At 45.1% G+C, this 18,437-nt stretch overlaps 1 protein-coding gene across 1 annotated transcript in view; it reads left to right on the top strand.

Annotated features, from left to right (window-relative positions):
- Window positions 1–17,576, top strand: part of LOC311134731 (D(4) dopamine receptor-like) — a gene marked incomplete at both ends in the record, with an annotated part of 36,405 nt that extends 18,829 nt beyond the window's left edge. Inside the window, 2 exons of the mRNA XM_084168503.1 lie at window positions 101–786; window positions 17,368–17,576. Coding sequence (XP_084024629.1) covers window positions 101–786; window positions 17,368–17,576 — 895 coding nt within the window. The remainder of the gene's footprint in view (window positions 1–100; window positions 787–17,367) is intronic.
- Window positions 17,577–18,437: the final 861 nt, after the last annotated feature.

Below are 18,437 nucleotides of genomic sequence, written 5' to 3' on the forward strand. Positions count from 1 at the left end.
AGCTCGAAGTAAATCATTAATTTAATTCATAAATATCTCTCTTCTACAAAGAGAATACAGCTCCTCTCAATCTTTTCTCTGCTTGATGTGATTCATTCAGGTTCATTGCTGTCTCCATTCCACTCAACTACAATGTTAAGCATGTTGATCAGAGACAGATCTTCCTGCTCTCTGCCACGTGGATCCTGGCCTTGGCAGTGGCCTCACCCGTCATATTCGGCATCCAAAACGTCCCCCAGCGGGACCCTACAGAGTGTAAACTGGAGGACGACAACTTCGTGGTCTACTCCTCCGTCTGCTCTTTCTTCATCCCCTGTCCCATCATGCTCCTTCTCTACTGCGGCATGTTCCGGGGCTTGAGGAGGTGGGAGGAGGCACGCAAGGCCAAGCTGAGGAGCAGCATCCAGGCCTGTAGGAAGTTCCAGGACGCAACTGCCTCCATGCCCCCGCTGGACTCCCTGCCTCCTCCTCTACCCCCCATTATCAAGAGGGAGGAGCTCACAGACATGAAGCCAGAGCTAAAGGAGATTAATCTGGAAGAGCTGGACCCTTACCCTCCAGAGTCTCCAGACGGCCCCTATAATAACTCCTCACCAGACACTCCAGACCGCCCCTATAACAACTCCTTAACATCTCCAGAGTACAAGGACGGCCCCGTGCCCACGGTGGTGGCCTACTCTAACATTAGGTACAACCTCCACCCCCAAACTGGCCCTCACAAGAAGAAGAGGGCCAAGATTAATGGCCGAGAGAGGAAGGCCATGAAGGTGCTTCCTGTCGTTGTGGGTGAGTTGAATAATTTCTGTTCTCTTATGTGTTTGGTTTGCACTTTGCAATTGTTCTATTATGGTGAAACTGTTGGTTGGGGCACTGCTGTAACTGTTAATGTAACTGTTGCAGTGTCAATGCTACAGAAAGAAGGTGTTTCTCTTTGTTAGAAAGCCAACAGAACTGACAGCAAACACATGATGATTATTATGCCTCTTCACAATAACTTTCCCCCAGACAGAAACACAGGATCAGGGTGTCAGGTTTCTCTTGAAATGACCATTAACACAGCATAATCAGACATTTTTATTTAAATGCTAAATGTAATCTTCTTTAGGTCAAAGACACATTCATCTTCACCACAATCAGGTTTTTTGAAGTCGTTCAATCTGCGAGGGGGACTGAACAATGTAAGTAACAATAACAAACGATGGGCCATACAAAATAATCCAAGCACAATTTGAACGATGGCTTCAAGCAAAGGGCATCATCAACACAAGACATTGACAGATCTTACAGCACTGAACTGGAGTGAGTTCCCTGAAAGCTTCAAAGCTAACATGGCATGGTATTTCTCTGAACAAACAAAGCCACACAACAACCGCGAGAGATTCATCATAAATATTTTCATGGTCAATCTTCTGTGCATTGAGCGGTCTTAGTCATCACCAAGAGAACTAACCAGATGATTCTGACCCTACCGTTATGCTTGTTTACACTGAGCTAAACTGGGGTCGGAACGCCATTATGGTTATATTAAGTCACTGCGGAGCAGGCGCGAGATATGGGTTGGAAAACGTACACTACTTGACCAGTATGTGGACACCTGCTCGTCGAACATCTCATTCCAGAATCATGGTCATTCATATGGAGTTGGTCCCCCCTTTGCTGCTATAACAGCCTCCACTCTTCTGGGTAAGCTTTCCACTAGACATTGCTGCAGGGACTTGCTTCCATTCAGCCACAAGAGTAGTAGTGAGGTCGGGCACTGATTTTGGATGATTAGCCCTGGCTCGCAGTCAGTGTTCCAATTAATTCCTAAGGTGTTCGATGGGGTTAAGGTCAGGGCTCTGTGCAGGCCAGTCAAGTTCTTCCACACCAATCTTGACAAAGCATTTCTGTACGGACCTCGCTTTGTGCATGGGGGCATTGTCATGCTGAAACAGGAAAGGGCCTTCCCCAAACTGTTACCACAAAGTTGGAAGCACAGAATTGTCTAGAATGTCATTGTTTGCTGTAGCGTTAAGATGTCCCTTCACTGGAACTAAGGGGCCTAGCCCAAACCATGAAAAACAGCCCCAGACCATTATTCCTCTTCCACCTAACTTTACAGTTGGTACTATGCATTCGGGCAGGTAGTGTTCTCCTGGCATCCGCCAAACCCAGATTAGTCTGTCGGACTGCCAGATGGTGAAGCATGATTCATCACTCCAGAGAATGCGTTTCCACTGCTCCAGAGTCCAATGGCGACGAGTTTTACACCACTCCAGTCGAAGCTTGGCATTGCGCATGGTGATCTTAGGCTTGTGTGCGGCTGCTCGGCCATGGAAACCCATTTCATGAAGCTCCCGGTAAACAATTGTTTGCTGACGTTGCTTCCGGAGGCAGTTTGGAACTCCATAGTGAGGGTTGCAACGAAAGACTGACGATTTTTACACGCTACGCACTTCAGCACTCAGCGGTCCCAGTTCTGTGAGCTTGTGTAGCCTACCACTTTGCGGCTGAGCCATTGTTGCTCCTAGACATTTCCACTTCACAATAACAGCACTTACAGTTGACCGGGGCAGCTCTAGCAGGGCAGACATTTTACGAACTGACTTGTTGGAAAGGTGGCATCCTATGACGGTGCCACGTTGAAAGTCACTGAGCTCTTCAGTATGGGCCATTGTACTGCCAGTGTTTGTCTATGGAGATTGCATGGCTGGGGGCTCAAGGAGATTGCATGGCTGGGGGCTCAAATCCATTAATTTGAAGGGGTGTCCACATACTTTTGTATATACTGTATAGTGTACCTCAATTCAGGGATGGGTTATGCCACTGTACTTTTTCCAAGCTGACACATCAAGAAGATTGAAATACTGCTAGTTTTCCCTGAAAACTGCTCTTTTCGTCCTCATACTAGGTAGCAGTATTCACAGCAGCCATTATGAAATGGCACATCGCATTGAACAACAAAGGAGCTGATTGGCTGACACTGCCATTCCAAAATGGCTCCGGTGGCTACTGCTAGCTAGCATGAGGATGAAAAGGGCATATTTCCAGAAAAAAATTGTAGTATTTCTGCCTTGTTGATGTATCAGTTTGGAAAAGTTAAAATATGGAGTGCAGTGGCATGTCTCATCCCTGCATTGAGGTTCGTTTTCTGACTCATATCTTGATATAACCATGATGGCGTTCCGACCCCAGTGCAGTTCAGTGTAAATGAGCGTAACGGTAGGTCCGGAATCATCTGGCTTCAAGAGAACTAATGTACCACTCCAGCTATACAAAGCTTTGTAGAACCTCACCTCTGGCCAGAACTCTTGTGTTTTTGGATGTTTCTCATCTTTAAAAAGTGACTTTCTTACGTCTAAATAAACAGGGTCATTGTTGGGCCTAACGAGTCATTATAATACCATTTAGCGAACATTGGCTAATTAACTTAACCTTAATCCTTTATCCAATCATCATGTAAGGTTTACCTGAGGCCTTAAGACATAGAGAGGATGTTATCCCTACAGCATCACCATTGTGATGGTAGAGGGTTCAGCCTTTTGACTGGAAGTATGGACCTATAAACACACCTGAGCAAAGAGACTTGAACAGAATAATGTTTTATCAAAATTGAATGACAATTATCCGGAGCTTCTTTAAGCCAGAGAGGCAATCCTGTAATCTGTCCCAGTAGACACACCCACACACACATACACACACACAACACACAGCCCCACAGGGTACAGGCAGAGGGCATGACATGAATTTATTCTGGATGATGCTCCAGGCCAAAATCATCCATACTGCAAAGTCGTACACTAAAGGAGCAGCACAAACACATACACACAAATACTGAGCAAAATGAATCTACTAGAGCAGAGGGAGGAAAAGGGAAAAGGGGGAGAAAGATAAGGGGGGAGGAGAGGGGAGAAAGAGAGAGCGAGAAACAATCAAAGTCACCCTCGATCAGCCTCGTTTCCTTGTGCTATCTTTGAGTCCATCTGTTCAGGGATGGAGTTGGTGTATTTATTGAAAAGGCAGAACGGAAGTATGGCCTATATACTATGGCATTTGAAGATAATGCAGTATTTAAAACCCTGTGTTCAAGAAAGTCAATCAAATAGATTTGACAAACAAGTTGATCATATTTAAATCAGGAGACAAACAGAAGAAGTAGTCTAGACCAAGGGTTCTCAAAGTAGGGTCCATGGCGGTACTGCATTTAATTTCATTTTTTAAATGAATATTACTAACAGATTAAATGACTTTTAACCAAGGGATCCATGAAATGAGTTTCAAGTGTGTAATACAATACAATGTAATATTATTCATCTACACGTTTGATGGGAGACTGTTACAGAGGAGTGTAAATGCTTTTTTTAGGCTGGATCATGTTGTTGAATTGTATTGTATAGTTGTATGTTTTAATTCTGTAATGTATTGATTGTTGCTGCCTTCTTGGCCAGGTCTCCCTTGAAAAAAGAGACTCTGGGTCTCAATGGGCTTTTCCTGGTTAAATAAAGGTTAAATAAATTAATAATGTATGTTCTTAACCCTGGGCAACATGGGCCTGGTAGGCTCACAGGGATATTGGTATCCACAGTACTATTCCCTCAAAATGTGTATAATTGCAGGATATTAGCTTTAAAGCTGCAACATTTTCTCTCTGATGCCAAGAAAGCGGGGCTTTTAAATGTTCTTTCCCAGTGTCTGAGACTTGGTTCGTCCAGTCTTGCACTGTAGACGTCATAGTAAAACTCCTTGTAGACTAATTTTATCGCACTCGAGTTGTGTTCTGATTATGAGGGGGTCCCTGATGAATTTGCTATCACAACAGAGGTCCTCGGACCCAAAAAGTTTGAGAACCCCTAGACTGCAAAGAGTTATGTGGGTAAAATACTGATATACGCCTCAAAGTCAGAGGGTGTCTGAAAGCCATTTCAACCAGCATCACTCAATTCTCATATCCTTCCCTTTATTTAAAATAGGAGGTGATGATGGATCTTCAACAACTCCAAATATCAGGAGTGATGGAGCTGTCTGGTAGGAAGGAACTCAGAAACACATTATTCCTGTCACGACTTCGGCCGAGGCTGCCTCCCCTCCTTGTTCGGGCAGGCTTCGGCGTTCGTCGTCACCGGCTTACTAACCACTGCCACCCCAATCATCATCACATTGGTCTTGTCTTGTCAATCACACACACCTGGTTCTAATCCTCTCATTAGTCCGTGTATAAGTGTTCCCACTGCCCCCTTGTCCTTGTGGGTGATTGTTAGTTGTGAGAGTAGTATAGCTCGGTGGAGCTACTCGTACATTTAGTTACCAGGGTAGATTTTCCCCTGTGCCTATGTATTATTGGATTCTACCGTTACAGTGTATTTGCCAGGGATGAGAGTTTCCCCTGTGCCTGTTTCGTTGATCGCTATTTGAGCGCATTTGTGTGTCAACGAAGGAATAAACTCTGTATTCGGTGATTACCCTCCTGCGCCTGACTCCTTTCATCACACTCATCACAATTCCATTAGATAAGTAGTAGCTCAGTTGGTAGAGCATGGCGTTTGCAACGCCAGGGTTGTGGGTTCGATTCCCACGGGGGGCCAGTATGAAAAATAAATAAATAATGTATGCACTCACTAACTGTAAGTCGCTCTGGATAAGAACGCCTGCTAAATGACTACAATGTAAATGTAATAAGGCTTTCCTAATACTGGTCCTGGGGGACCCACAAGGGGACCAGGTTTTAATAAGACACATTACATTAGATGACTTATTACATTAGTATCCAAGATGGCGTAGCAGTGCGGTCGTGTACTCTGTAGTGTGTCCGTGTAAATAGCCAGTTTTTTTTTGGTCTTTTTCGTATATATTCCCCTATCACACTTTTCATCCTTCTACTAAATATACTTTCCTGCAACCCGCCTCACTCAGTGTGGAACGGATTATATTATTTACTTACCTTTTATCTAGACTCTCCAGTTGAAACTAGCTAGCCAGCTAACTAGCTACTTAATATTAGCCACTGTTAGCGGTTTTCACCCAGAACATCAGATTTTCTGCCGGAATAACTGAATCACTGGACCTTAACACCGGATCGCAACCAGCTAGCCGCAACCGAATGGATGTTGCTGTTGGCTAATCAACACTGCCCCCGAAGCAAGCACCAGTTAGCCTTGAGCTAGCCTCGAGCCAGGCCCATATCAAGGCTATCTATCTCTCTGTCTACCGGACGGGAGTAGCCAGCTAACTAGCTACTTGCTATTAGCCACCGTTAGCGGTTTTTTCACCATTGTCCGTGGCTTGCACTACCTACCAGCCAGCTCTAGCCTGGACTATTATCGGCCAGTCTGCACAGCGCGTTATCGACCCAGAACATATCGGATTTTCTGCCGGAATCACTGAATCACTGGACCTTTAACACCGGATCATCGCAACTAGCTAGCTGCAACCGAATGGATGTTGTGGTTGGCTAATCAGCCTTGAGCTAGCCTCGAGTCAGGCCCATCTCCCGGCTATCTACCTCTCTGTCAACCGGACGGGACCTCCTAGTGTCGACACGGAGCCCCGCCGATCCATCATGACTGGTCTGCCGACGTAATCATCTGTGGTTTCAACAGGCTTCCCGTTGCGACGACCACGAAGATCCATCTGCTAGCCCCGGCCCGCTAGCACACGCAAATCAACAGCCGTGCTTCCTGCTCGCCTGTGCTGTAGCACCAATTTGAACTGCTCTCGGACTCACATATTGCTGTTCACTGGACCTTATGATCACTCAGCTGCACAGCTGATGCCTGCTGGACTGTTCCTTTACACGGTACCCTGTCCTGTTTTATCTGTTTAGCCTCAGCCCAAACTTTCATCGCCATTACCAGTTGTTGTCTTAGCTCTCTCGAATAACACCTGTGATTGCTTTATGCCTCTCTCCCATGTCAATATGCCTTGCCTATTGCTGTTCCAGTTAGTTTTTATTATACAATTTCACCGTAGAGCCCCAAGTCCCTCTCAAACTGCCTCAAATAGCTCCTTTGTTCCACCCCCCATACACGCGGAGAACGGCTCAATCGGTGCCTCCAGTGATGCTATCTCTTTCATTGTTACCCAACGCTTAGGTTTACCTCCACTGTACTCATATCCTTCCATATCCTTGTCTGTACATAATGCCCTGAATCTATTCTACAACGCCCAGAAATCTGCCCCTTTTATTCTCTGTACCCAACGCACTAGAAGACCAGTTCTTAAAGCCTTTAGCCATATCCTTATTCTAGTCCTTCTCTGTTCCTCTGGTGATGTAGAGGTTAACCCAGGCCCTGCAGCCCCCAGTATCACTCCTACTCCCCAGGCGCTATAATTTGTTGACTTCTGTAACCGTAAAAGCCTTGGCTTTTTGCATGTTAACATCAGAAGCCTCCTCCCTAAGTTTGAGTTATTCACTGCGTTAGCACACTCCGCCAACGCTGATGTTCTAGCAGTGTCTGAATCCTGGCTTAGGAAGGCCACCAAAAATTTCAGAAATGTCCATCTCCAACTACAACATTTTCAGTCTAGATAGAACTGCCAAAGGGTGTGGAGTTGCAATCTACTGTAGAGAGAGCCTGCAGAGCTCTATCATACTTTCCAGGTCTGTGCCCAAACAGTTTGAGCTCCTACTTCTAAAAATCCACCTTTCCAGAAATAAGTCTCTCACTGTTGCCGCTTGCTACAGACTCCCCTCAGCCCCCAGCTGTGCCCTGGACACCATATGTGAATTGATTGCCCCCCATCTATCTTCAGAGTTCGTACTGCTTGGTGACCTAAACTGGGATATGCTTAACACCCCGGCCATCCTACAATCCAAACTAGATGCCCTCAATCTCACACAAATTATCAAGGAACCTACCAGGTACAACCATAAATCCAGAAACATGGGCACCCTCATAGATATCATCCTGACTAACTTACCCTCTAAATACACCTCCGCTGTCTTCAACCAGGATCTCAGCGATCACTGCCTTATTGCCTGCGTCCATAACGGGTCCGTGGTCAAACGACCACCCCTCATCACTGTCAAACGCTCCCTAAAACACTTTAGTGAGCAGACCTTCCTAATTGACCTGGCCCAGGTATCCTGGATGGATATCGATCTCATTCCGTCAGTAGAGGATGCCTGGTTGTTCTTTAAAAAATCTTTCCTCTCAATCTTAAATAAGCCTGCCCCATTCAAACAATGCTGAACTAAGAACAGATATAGCCCCTGGTTTTCCTCAGACTTGACTGCCCTTGACCAGCACAAAAACATCCTGTGGCGTACTGCATTAGCATCGAATAGCCCCAGCGATATGCAACTTATCAGGGAAGTTAGGAACCAATATACACAAGCAGTTAGGAAAGAAAAGGCTAGCTTTTTCAAACAGAAATGTGCATCCTGTAGCACTAACTCCAAAAAGTTTTGGGACACTGTAAAGTCCATGGAGAATAAGAGCACCTCCGCCCCGCTGCCCATTTCACAGAGGCTAGGAAACACTATCACCACCGATATATCTACAATAATCAAGAATTTCAACAAGCATTTTTCTACGGCTGGCCATGCTTTCCACCTGGCTACCACTACCCCAGCCACCAGCTCTGCACCCTCCGCTGCAACTTGCCCATGCCCCCCCAGCTTCTCCTTCACACAAATTCAGACAGCTGATGTTCTGAAAGAGCTGCAAAATCTGGACCCCTACAAATCATCTGGGCTAGACAATCTGGACCCTTTCTTTCTGAAATTAGCAGCTGAAATTGTCGCAACCCCTATTACTAGCCTGTTCAACCTCTCTTTCGTAACGTCTGAGATCCCCAGAGATTGGAAAGCTGCCGCGGTCATCCCCCTCTTCAAAGGGGGTGACACTCTAGATCCAAACTGTTACAGACCTATATCCATCCTGCCCTGCCTTTCGAAAGTTTTTGAATGCCAAGTTAACAAACAGATCACCGACCATTTCGAATCCCACCGTACCTTCTCCGCTATGCAATCCGGTTTCCGAGCTGGTCATGGGTGCACCTCAGCCATGCTCAAGGTCCTAAACGATATTATAAACGCAATCAATAATAGACAGTACTGTGCTGCCGTCTTCATCGACCTGGCCAAGACTTTCGACTCCGTCAATCACCGCATTCTTATTGGCAGACTAAATAGCCTTGGTTTCTCTAATGACTGCCTCGCCTGGTTCACCAACTACTTCTCAGATAGTGTTTAATGTGTCAAATCAGAGGGCCTGTTGTCTGTACCTATGGCAGTCTCTATGGGGGTGCCACAGGGTTCAATTCTCGGGCCGACTCTTTTCTCTGTGTATATCAATGATGTCGCTCTTGCTGCTGGTGACTCTCAGATCCACCTCTACGCATACGACACCATTTTGTATACATCTGGCCCTTCATTGGACACCGTGTTAACAAACCTCCAAACGAGCTTCAATGCCATACAACACTCCTTCCGTAGCCTCCAACTGCTCTTAAACACTAGTAAAACTAAATGCATGCTCTTCAATCGAACACTGCTGGCACCCACCAACCCGACTAGAATCACTACTCTCGGCGGGTCTGACCTAGAGTATGTGGACAACTACAAATACCTAGGTGTCTGGTTAGACTGTAAACTATCCTTCCAGACTCACATTAAGCATCTCCAATCCAAAGTTAAATCTAGAATCGGCTTCCTATTTCGCAACAAAGCCTCCTTCACTCATGCTGCCAAACATGCCCTCGTAAAACAGACTATCCTACCGATCCTTGACTTCGGCGATGTCATTTACAAAATAGCTTCCAAAACTCTACTCAGCAAATTGGATGTAGTCTATCACAGTGCCATCCGTTTTGTCACCAAAGCCCCATATACTACCCACCACTGTGACCTGTACGCTCTTGTTGGCTGGTCCTCATTACATATTCGTCGCCAAACCCACTGGCTCCAGGTCATCTATAAATCACTGCTAGGCAAATCTCCGCCTTATCTTAGCTCATTGGTCACCATAGCAACACCCACCCGTAGTATGCGCTCCAGCAGGTATATCTCACCGGTCATCCCCAAAGCCAACACCTCCTTTGGCCGCCATTCCTTCCAGTTCTCTGCTACCAATGACTGGAACGAACTGCAAAAATCTCTGAAGCTGGAGACTCTTATCTCCCTCACTAACTTTAAGCATCAGTTGTCAGAGCACCTTACCGATCACTGCACCTGTACACAGTCGCTGTACTCATAATATACAGGAGAATTCTCGCCTTACGGCGAGAATAGCTGTGCTACAAGCCCAGCTTCAGACGCAATCGTTAGGCAAGGGTAATATCAGTGTAGGAAAGGAAGAAACAGCGTCTGTGCCACCAGTAAGTACAGACAGTAACGTTAGTATAAATCCCCCCGCACAGTCCCCGCAGCCGGACAACTTTCTCATGGCTTCTGGAGGGAAATACTGTTGGAATGCTCAACCGGTGTCGCTCATTCAGCCGACAGAAACCTTCAACCGGTTTTCCCCATTATGTAGCGAGTCGGAGTCTGAGTCTGAGTCTTCTCTAGTCTCTACTCCTCCCGTTACGGGGTCTGAGACTCCGAAGGCTCCCACCATTAGCTCTGACAAATTGAAAACCCTAGTCATTGGCGACTCCATTACCCGCAGTATTAGACTTAAAACGAATCACCCAGCGATCATACACTGTTTACCAGGGGGCAGGGCTACCGACGTTAAGGCTAATCTAAAGATGGTGCTGGCTAAAGCTAAAACTGGCGAGTGTAGAGAGTATAGAGATATTGTTATCCACGTCGGCACCAACGATGTTAGGATGAAACAGTCAGAGGTCACCAAGTGCAACATAGCTTCAGCGTGTAAATCAGCTAGAAAGATGTGTCGGCATCGAGTAATTGTCTCTGGCCCCCTCCCAGTTAGGGGAAGTGACGAGCTCTACAGCAGAGTCTCAGCACTTAATCGCTGGTTGAAAACTGTTTTCTGCCCCTCCCAAAAGATAACATTTGTGGATAATTGGCCCTCTTTCTGGGACTCACCCACAAACAGGACCAAGCCTGACCTGCTGAGGAGTGACGGACTCCATCCTAGCTGGAGGGGTGCTCTCCTCTTATCTACCAACATAGATAGGGCTCTAACTCCTCTAGCCCCACAGTGAAATAGGGTGCAGGCCAGGCAGCAGGCTGTTAGCCAACCTGCCAGCTTAGTGGAGTCTGCCAATAGCACAGTCAGTGTAGTCAGCTCAGCCATACCCATTGAGACTGTGTCTGTGCCTCGACCTAGGTTGGGCAAAACTAAACATGGCGGTGTTCACCCTAGCAATCTTATTAGGATAAAGACCTCCTCCATTCCTGCCATTATTGAAAGAGATCGTGATACCTCACATCTCAAAATAGGGTTACTTAATGTTAGATCCCTCACTTCAAAGGCAGTCATAGTCAATGAACTAATCACTGATCATAATCTTGATGTGATTGGCCTGACTGAAACATGGCTTAAGCCTGATGAATTTGCTGTGTTAAATGAGGCATCACCTCCTGGTTACACTAGTGACCATATTCCCCGTGCATCCCGCAAAGGCGGAGGTGTTGCTAACATTTACGATAGCAAATTTCAATTTACAAAAAAAAAAATGGCGTTTTCATCTTTTGAGCTTCTAGTCATGAAATCTATGCAGCCTACTCAATCACTTTTTATAGCTACTGTTTACAGGCCTCCTGGGCCATATACAGCGTTCCTCTCTGAGTTTCCTGAATTCCTATCAGACCTTGTAGTCATAGCAGATCATATTCTAATTTTTGGTGATTTTAATATTCACATGGAGAAGTCCACAGACCCACTCCAAAAGTCTTTCGGAGCCATTATCGACTCAGTGGGTTTTGTCCAACATGTCTCTGGACCTACTCACTGCCACAGTCATACTCTGGACCTAGTTTTGTCCCATGGAATAAATGTTGTAGATCTTAATGTTTTTCCACAAAATCCTGGACTATCGGACCACCATTTTATTACGTTTGCAATCGCAACAAATAATCTGCTCAGACCCCAACCAAGGAGCATCAAAAGTCGTGCTATAAATTCTCAGACAACACAAAAATTCATTGATGCCCTTCCAGACTCCTTCTGCCTACCCAAGGACGTCAGAGGACAAAAATCAGTTAACCACTTAACTGAGGAACTCAATTTAACCTTGCGCAATACCCTAGATGCAGTTGCACCCCTAAAAACGAAAAACATTTGTCATAAGAAACTAGCTCCCTGGTATACAGAAAATACCCGAGATTTGAAGCAAGCTTCCAGGAAATTGGAACGGAAATGGCGCCACACCAAACTGGAAGTCTTCCGACTAGCTTGGAAAGACAGTACCGTGCAGTACCGAAGAGCCCTCACTGCTGCTCGATCATCCTACTTTTCCAACTTAATCGAGGAAAATAAGAACAATCCAAAATTTCTTTTTGATACTGTTGCAAAGCTAACTAAAAAGCAGCATTCCCCAAGAGAGGATGGCTTTCACTTCAGCAGTGATAAATTCATGAACTTCTTTGAGGAAAAGATCATGACCATTAGAAAGCAAATTACGGACTCCTCTTTGAATCTGCGTATTCCTCCAGGGCTTAGCTGTCCTGGATCTGCACAGCTCTGCGAGGGCCTGGGATCGGGAGAGACACTTAAGTGTTTTAGTACTATATCTCTTGACACAATGATGAAAATAATCATGGCCTCTAAACCTTCAAGCTGCATACTGGATCCTATTCCTACTAAACTGCTGAAGGAGCTGCTTCCTGTGCTTGGCCCTCCTATGTTGAACATAATAAACAGCTCTCTATCCACCGGATGTGTACCAAACTCACTAAAAGTGGCAGTGATAAAGCCTCTCTTGAAAAAGCCAAACCTTGACCCGGAAAATATAAAAAACTATCGGCCTATATCGAATCTTCCATTCCTCTCAAAAATTTTAGAAAAAGCTGTTGCGCAGCAACTCACTGCCTTTCTGAAGACAAACAATGTATACGAAATGCTTCAGTCTGGTTTTAGACCCCATCATAGCACTGAGACTGCACTTGTGAAGGTGGTAAATGACCTTTTAATGGCGTCAGACCGAGGCTCTGCATCTGTCCTCGTGCTACTAGACCTTAATGCTGCCTTTGACACCATCGATCACCACATTCTTTTGGAGAGACTGGAAACCCAAATTGGTCTACACGGACAAGTTCTGGCCTGGTTTAGATCCTACCTGTCGGAAAGATATCAGTTTGTCTCTGTGAATGGTCTGTCCTCCGACAAATCAACTGTACATTTCGGTGTTCCTCAAGGTTCCGTTTTAGGACCACTATTGTTTTCACTATATATTTTACCTCTTGGGGATGTTATTCGAAAACATAATGTTAACTTTCACTGCTATGCGGATGACACACAGCTGTACATTTCAATGAAGCATGGTGAAGCCCCAAAATTGCCCTCGCTAGAAGCCTGTGTTTCAGACATAAGGAAGTGGATGGCTGAAAACTTTTTACTTTTAAACTCGGACAAAACAGAGATGCTTGTTCTAGGTCCCAAGAAACAAAGAGATCTTCTGTTAAATCTGACAATTCATCTTGATGGTTGTAAAGTCGTCTCAAATAAAACTGTGAAGGACCTAGGCGTTACTCTTGACCCTGATCTCTCTTTTGACGAACATATCAAGACTGTTTCAAGGACAGCTTTTTTCCATCTACGTAACATTGCAAAAATCAGAAATTTTCTGTCCAAAAATGATGCAGAAAAATTAATCCATGCATTTGTTACTTCTAGGTTAGACTACTGCAATGCTCTATTTTCCGGCTACCCGGATAAAGCACTAAATAAACTTCAGTTAGTGCTAAATACGGCTGCTAGAATCCTGACTAGAACCAAGAAATTTGATCATATTACTCCAGTGCTAGCTTCCCTACACTGGCTTCCTGTTAAGGCAAGGGCTGATTTCAAGGTTTTACTGTTAACCTATAAAGCGTTACATGGGCTTGCTCCTACCTATCTTTCCGAGTTGGTCCTGCCGTACATACCAATACGTACGCTACGGTCACAAGACGCAGGCCTCCTAATTGTCCCTAGAATTTCTAAGCAAACAGCGGGAGGCAGGGCTTTCTCCTATAGATCTCCATTTTTATGGAACAGTCTGCCTACCCATGTGAGAGACGCAGACTCGGTCTCAACCTTTAAGTCTTTACTGAAGACTTATCTCTTCAGTAGGTCATATGATTGAGTGTAGTCTGGCCCAGGAGTGTGAAGGTGAACGGAAAGGCTGGAGCAACGAACAGCCCTTGCTGTCTCTGCCGGGCCGGTTCCCCTCTCCACTGGGGTTCTCTGCCTCTAACCCTGTTGCAGGGGCTGAGTCACTGGCTTGCTGGTGCTCTTTCATGCCGTCCCTGGGAGGGGTGCGTCACTTGAGTGGGTTGAGTTACTGACGTGATCTTCCTGTCTGGGTTGGCGCCCCCCCCTTGGTTTGTGCTGTGGTGGAGACCTCTGTGGGCTATACTCGGCCTTGTCTCAGGATTGTAAGTTGGTGGTTGGGGATATCCCTCTAGTGGTGCGGGGGCTGTGCTTTGGCGGAGTGGGTGGGGTTATATCCTTCCTGTTTGGCCCTGTCCGGGGGTTTCTTCGGATGGGGCCACAGTGTCTCCGGACCGCTCCTGTCTCAGCCTCCAGTATTTATGCTGCAGTAGTTTATGTGTCGGGGGGCTGGGGTTAGTTGGTTATACCTGGAGTACTTCTCCTGTCTTATCCAGTGTCCTGTGTGAATTTAAGTATGCTCTCTCTAATTCTCTCGTTCTCTCTTTCTCTCTGAGAACCTGAGCCCTAGGACCATACGTCAGGACTACCGGGCATGATGACACCTTGCTGTCCCCAGTCCGCCTGGCCTTGCTGCTATTCCAGTTTCAACTGTTCTGCCTGCGGCTACGAAACCCCTACCTGTCCCAGACCTGCTGTTTTCAACTCTTAATGATCGGCTATGAAAAGCCAACTGAGAGACCTGAGCCCTAGGACCATACGTCGGGACTACCGGCCGTGGTGACTCCTTGCTGTCCCCAGTCCGCCTGGCCTTGCTGCTATTCCAGTTTAAACTGTTCTGCCTGCGGTTATGGAACCCCTACCTGTCCCAGACCTGCTGTTTTCAACTCTTAATGATCGGCTATGAAAAGCCAACTGAGATTTATTCCTGATTATTATTTGACCATGCTTGTCACTTATGAACATTTTTGAACATCTTGGCATGGTTCTGTTATAATCTCCACCCGGCACAGCCAGAAGAGGACTGGCCACCCCTCATAGCCTGGTTCCTCTCTAGGTTTCTTCCTAGGTTTTGCCTTTCTAGGGAGTTTTTCCTAGCCACCGTGCTTCTACACCTGCATTACTAGCTGTTTGGGGTTTTAGGCTGGGTTTCTGTACAGCACTTCGAGATATTAGCTGATGTAAGAAGGGCTATATAAAATAAAATTGATTGATTGATTGATCTGAAATTAGCCCACCCAACTACCTCATCCCCATATCTTTTTTGCTCATTTGCACCCCAGTGTCTCTATTTGCACATCATCTCTTGTACATCTATCATTCCAGTGTTAATACTAAATTGCAATTATGTTTCACTATGGCCTATTTATTGCCTTACCTCCATAACTTGCTACATTTGCACACACTGTATATATATTTTCTGTTGTATTTTTGACTTTATGTTTTGTCTACCCCATATGTAACTCTGTGTTGTTATTTTTATCGCACTGCTTTGCTTTATCTTGGCCAGGTCGCAGTTGTAAATGAGAACTTGTTCTCAACTGGCTTACCTGGTTAAATAAAGGTGAAATAAAAATAAAAATAAAACATCCATAGCTTGAGCTCCTTTGAGATAGCTGAACGAATGGATATAATCTAATCCTATTTCTGCCTCACATTATGTTGTTCAGCCAAAGGCCTCCCTCTACAGTAAGTGAATGAGTTGGAGAAAGGAAAGCCCAGCTTCCAAAGGGAGTTGCTGCTCAGACCCAAATGGCACCTTATTCCCTATATAGTGCACTACTTTTGACTGGAACCCTGTGGGCCATGGTCGCAACCCAGACCTACTCATCATGCAACAGTTAGTGTCTAATCTATCACTCATCCTAACGTTCATTCTAGATATGAATAGAAAGCTCATCAGCATTTCTGAATTATTCAGCCAAGCAGGGGGCTAGGCAGGGAAGCTGCCTGGCAGGTGTACTTCTTTACATACAAACATCATTTGATCTGGCGCAGTTCTATCAAGCTTAACTGATGGATCCTTTTCTGAAGTATTCCTCATGCGTTTTGCTCATGTATGAGCAATTGGTTCATGTATGGGCAAGTGTATGATTTAAAATGGCATTTGTCTACTTACAATACAGATTGGGGCTGACTTCCCCCTATATCCACCATTAGCATAGATCTAACAACCCTCGCTATCACTCTGATATGGAAATGACAGGTTGTGTAAGTATTTCTGTAAATAGCACCATTTTACCTACAGTATATCATGGGGATATGATCACACTTCATAATGCAGATGTAATTTATGCTCAGTGGTAAAAAAAAAAAATGGAATCCTATCAGCCGGGTCTCTTCAGACTACTTGAATCTGAAATAAAGCCATCTGAATGGAGCCCTAACAGGGGGATGCTATACTGTATTTGTAGGGCCCAATCTTTGATTTTGATTGCGTTTGACTTCATCATTATTTCTAGCTAGATCTATTCCCACTCGCCACTCACTGATGTCCTCAAAGTAAGACTCATGATATATTGAGCAATTCCTGTGTTATTAAATGTGATCTGCATCCCAAATGGCACCCCATTCCCTATAAAGTCCACTACTTTTTACCATGGGCTCTGGTCAAAAGTGGTGCACTGTAAAGGGAATAGGGTGCCATTTGGGACACAGACGGATCTTAATTTAAGCCAATTTGCTACAGCAGGAAAATAACAGGAAATGTGAATTATTATGTGGATTATATTATTAATTGACATTTTTGTAGAGGAAAATCAAGTCTGAAATGTCAAAGTGGAAATTACTAACCGCAGAAGCTTTTTCAAACCTCAAATACACTACAAGTTTAAAATGTTCTGCATTGCAGGAACGTTCTCCTGCAACAGGGTGATCAAATTAAGCTCCTACATATGTAGTAATAAAGAGTTTCAAGCCTGTGTCAGCCTAAATGAGAGAAGTCTCAGAGGTGTCATTTTACTGCTATCCCTGTGGTTTACGATTTCTTAAGCAGAAATCTAAAGAGCCTCAGTATAAACCTCCCTCTTTGTGATGTGTGTGTGTGCATGCCTGTGTGTGCGTACCGCATACCTGTGTTCCTATGTGTGTGTGTACCTCGTGCCTTCCTGCATGTGTCTGCTTGTGTATGTGCCTGACTGCCTGTATGTGTGTGTCTATTCCATCCCAGGTGCCTTCCTGTTCTGCTGGACCCCGTTCTTCGTGGTCCACACCATGCAGGCCCTGTGTGCCACCTGTTACATCCCCCCAGGCCTGATGAGCATCGTCACCTGGCTGGGCTACGTCAACAGCGCCCTCAACCCCATCATCTACACAGTTTTCAACACAGAGTTCAGGAACTACTTCAAGAAATTCCTCCACAGCTGCTGTACATACTGATAGACAAGGCGAGCACAGCTAACCTGGTCCCAAATCTGTCATTAAGACAAGCAAATCCTATGGTCATTGTCACTCCTATGGTCATTGGCAACACAGCAAAAACAGATCTGGGACCAGGCTAAGGCACCACCGCCGATGAATGGACAAAAAAGCACAACGAACAATACCATTGTAAAGATGTTACGGTATCAAATTTGTGCTTTGCTGTACTCCACTTGGGAAAAAAAAAATCTGTTGATGAATGCTTGTGATTTATCCTATTGTGACAGCAATGTTGTTTGTCAACTTGCCATATGTTGTTTCCATGTTTTATGTGGAAAGCTTTGTGGTAAGGAATTGCATTGAATCCCTCCAACTGAAAAAGGTGCTCAGAAATACCAGCAAGGCATCCATTTCTGAGGTAAATAAATTGTATCATTAAGATTATTTTCTTTACTTAAATGAGGACTTCTGTCCCTAAACTGTGTGGACATTGAGGGAACACTTTGTATTCAGCACCACCACTGCATCACACCTACTGCGTCATCGACAAAAATAAAAATAAAATTTCTCCACATGACCATGATTATACTGCAAATCTGTCTCCTGATTGAGTCTGATAAAGATCGCCACAACAAAATTAAACCTCTTTCAAAAATATCCCTCTCACCCATACGGAAATTGAGGCTTTTGACAAACGGACAAAGTGCAAAAAAAAGGGCTAAATAACAAATACAGTTTCCTCTCTGTTGCCTAGCAGCTCAATTCATGTATCCAAGACAAGAAAAAAACAACAACAAGAGTGTCATGGTTAAACCCAAGGAGAAAGCTTTAAGAGGGAGGATGAAATATGATGGAGCAATTTCAGACACCATCTGCTTG

Source organism: Coregonus lavaretus (assembly GCF_964263955.1).
Source record: "Coregonus lavaretus genome assembly, chromosome: 9".
In the NCBI taxonomy this organism is placed as follows: Eukaryota; Metazoa; Chordata; class Actinopteri; order Salmoniformes; family Salmonidae; genus Coregonus; species Coregonus lavaretus.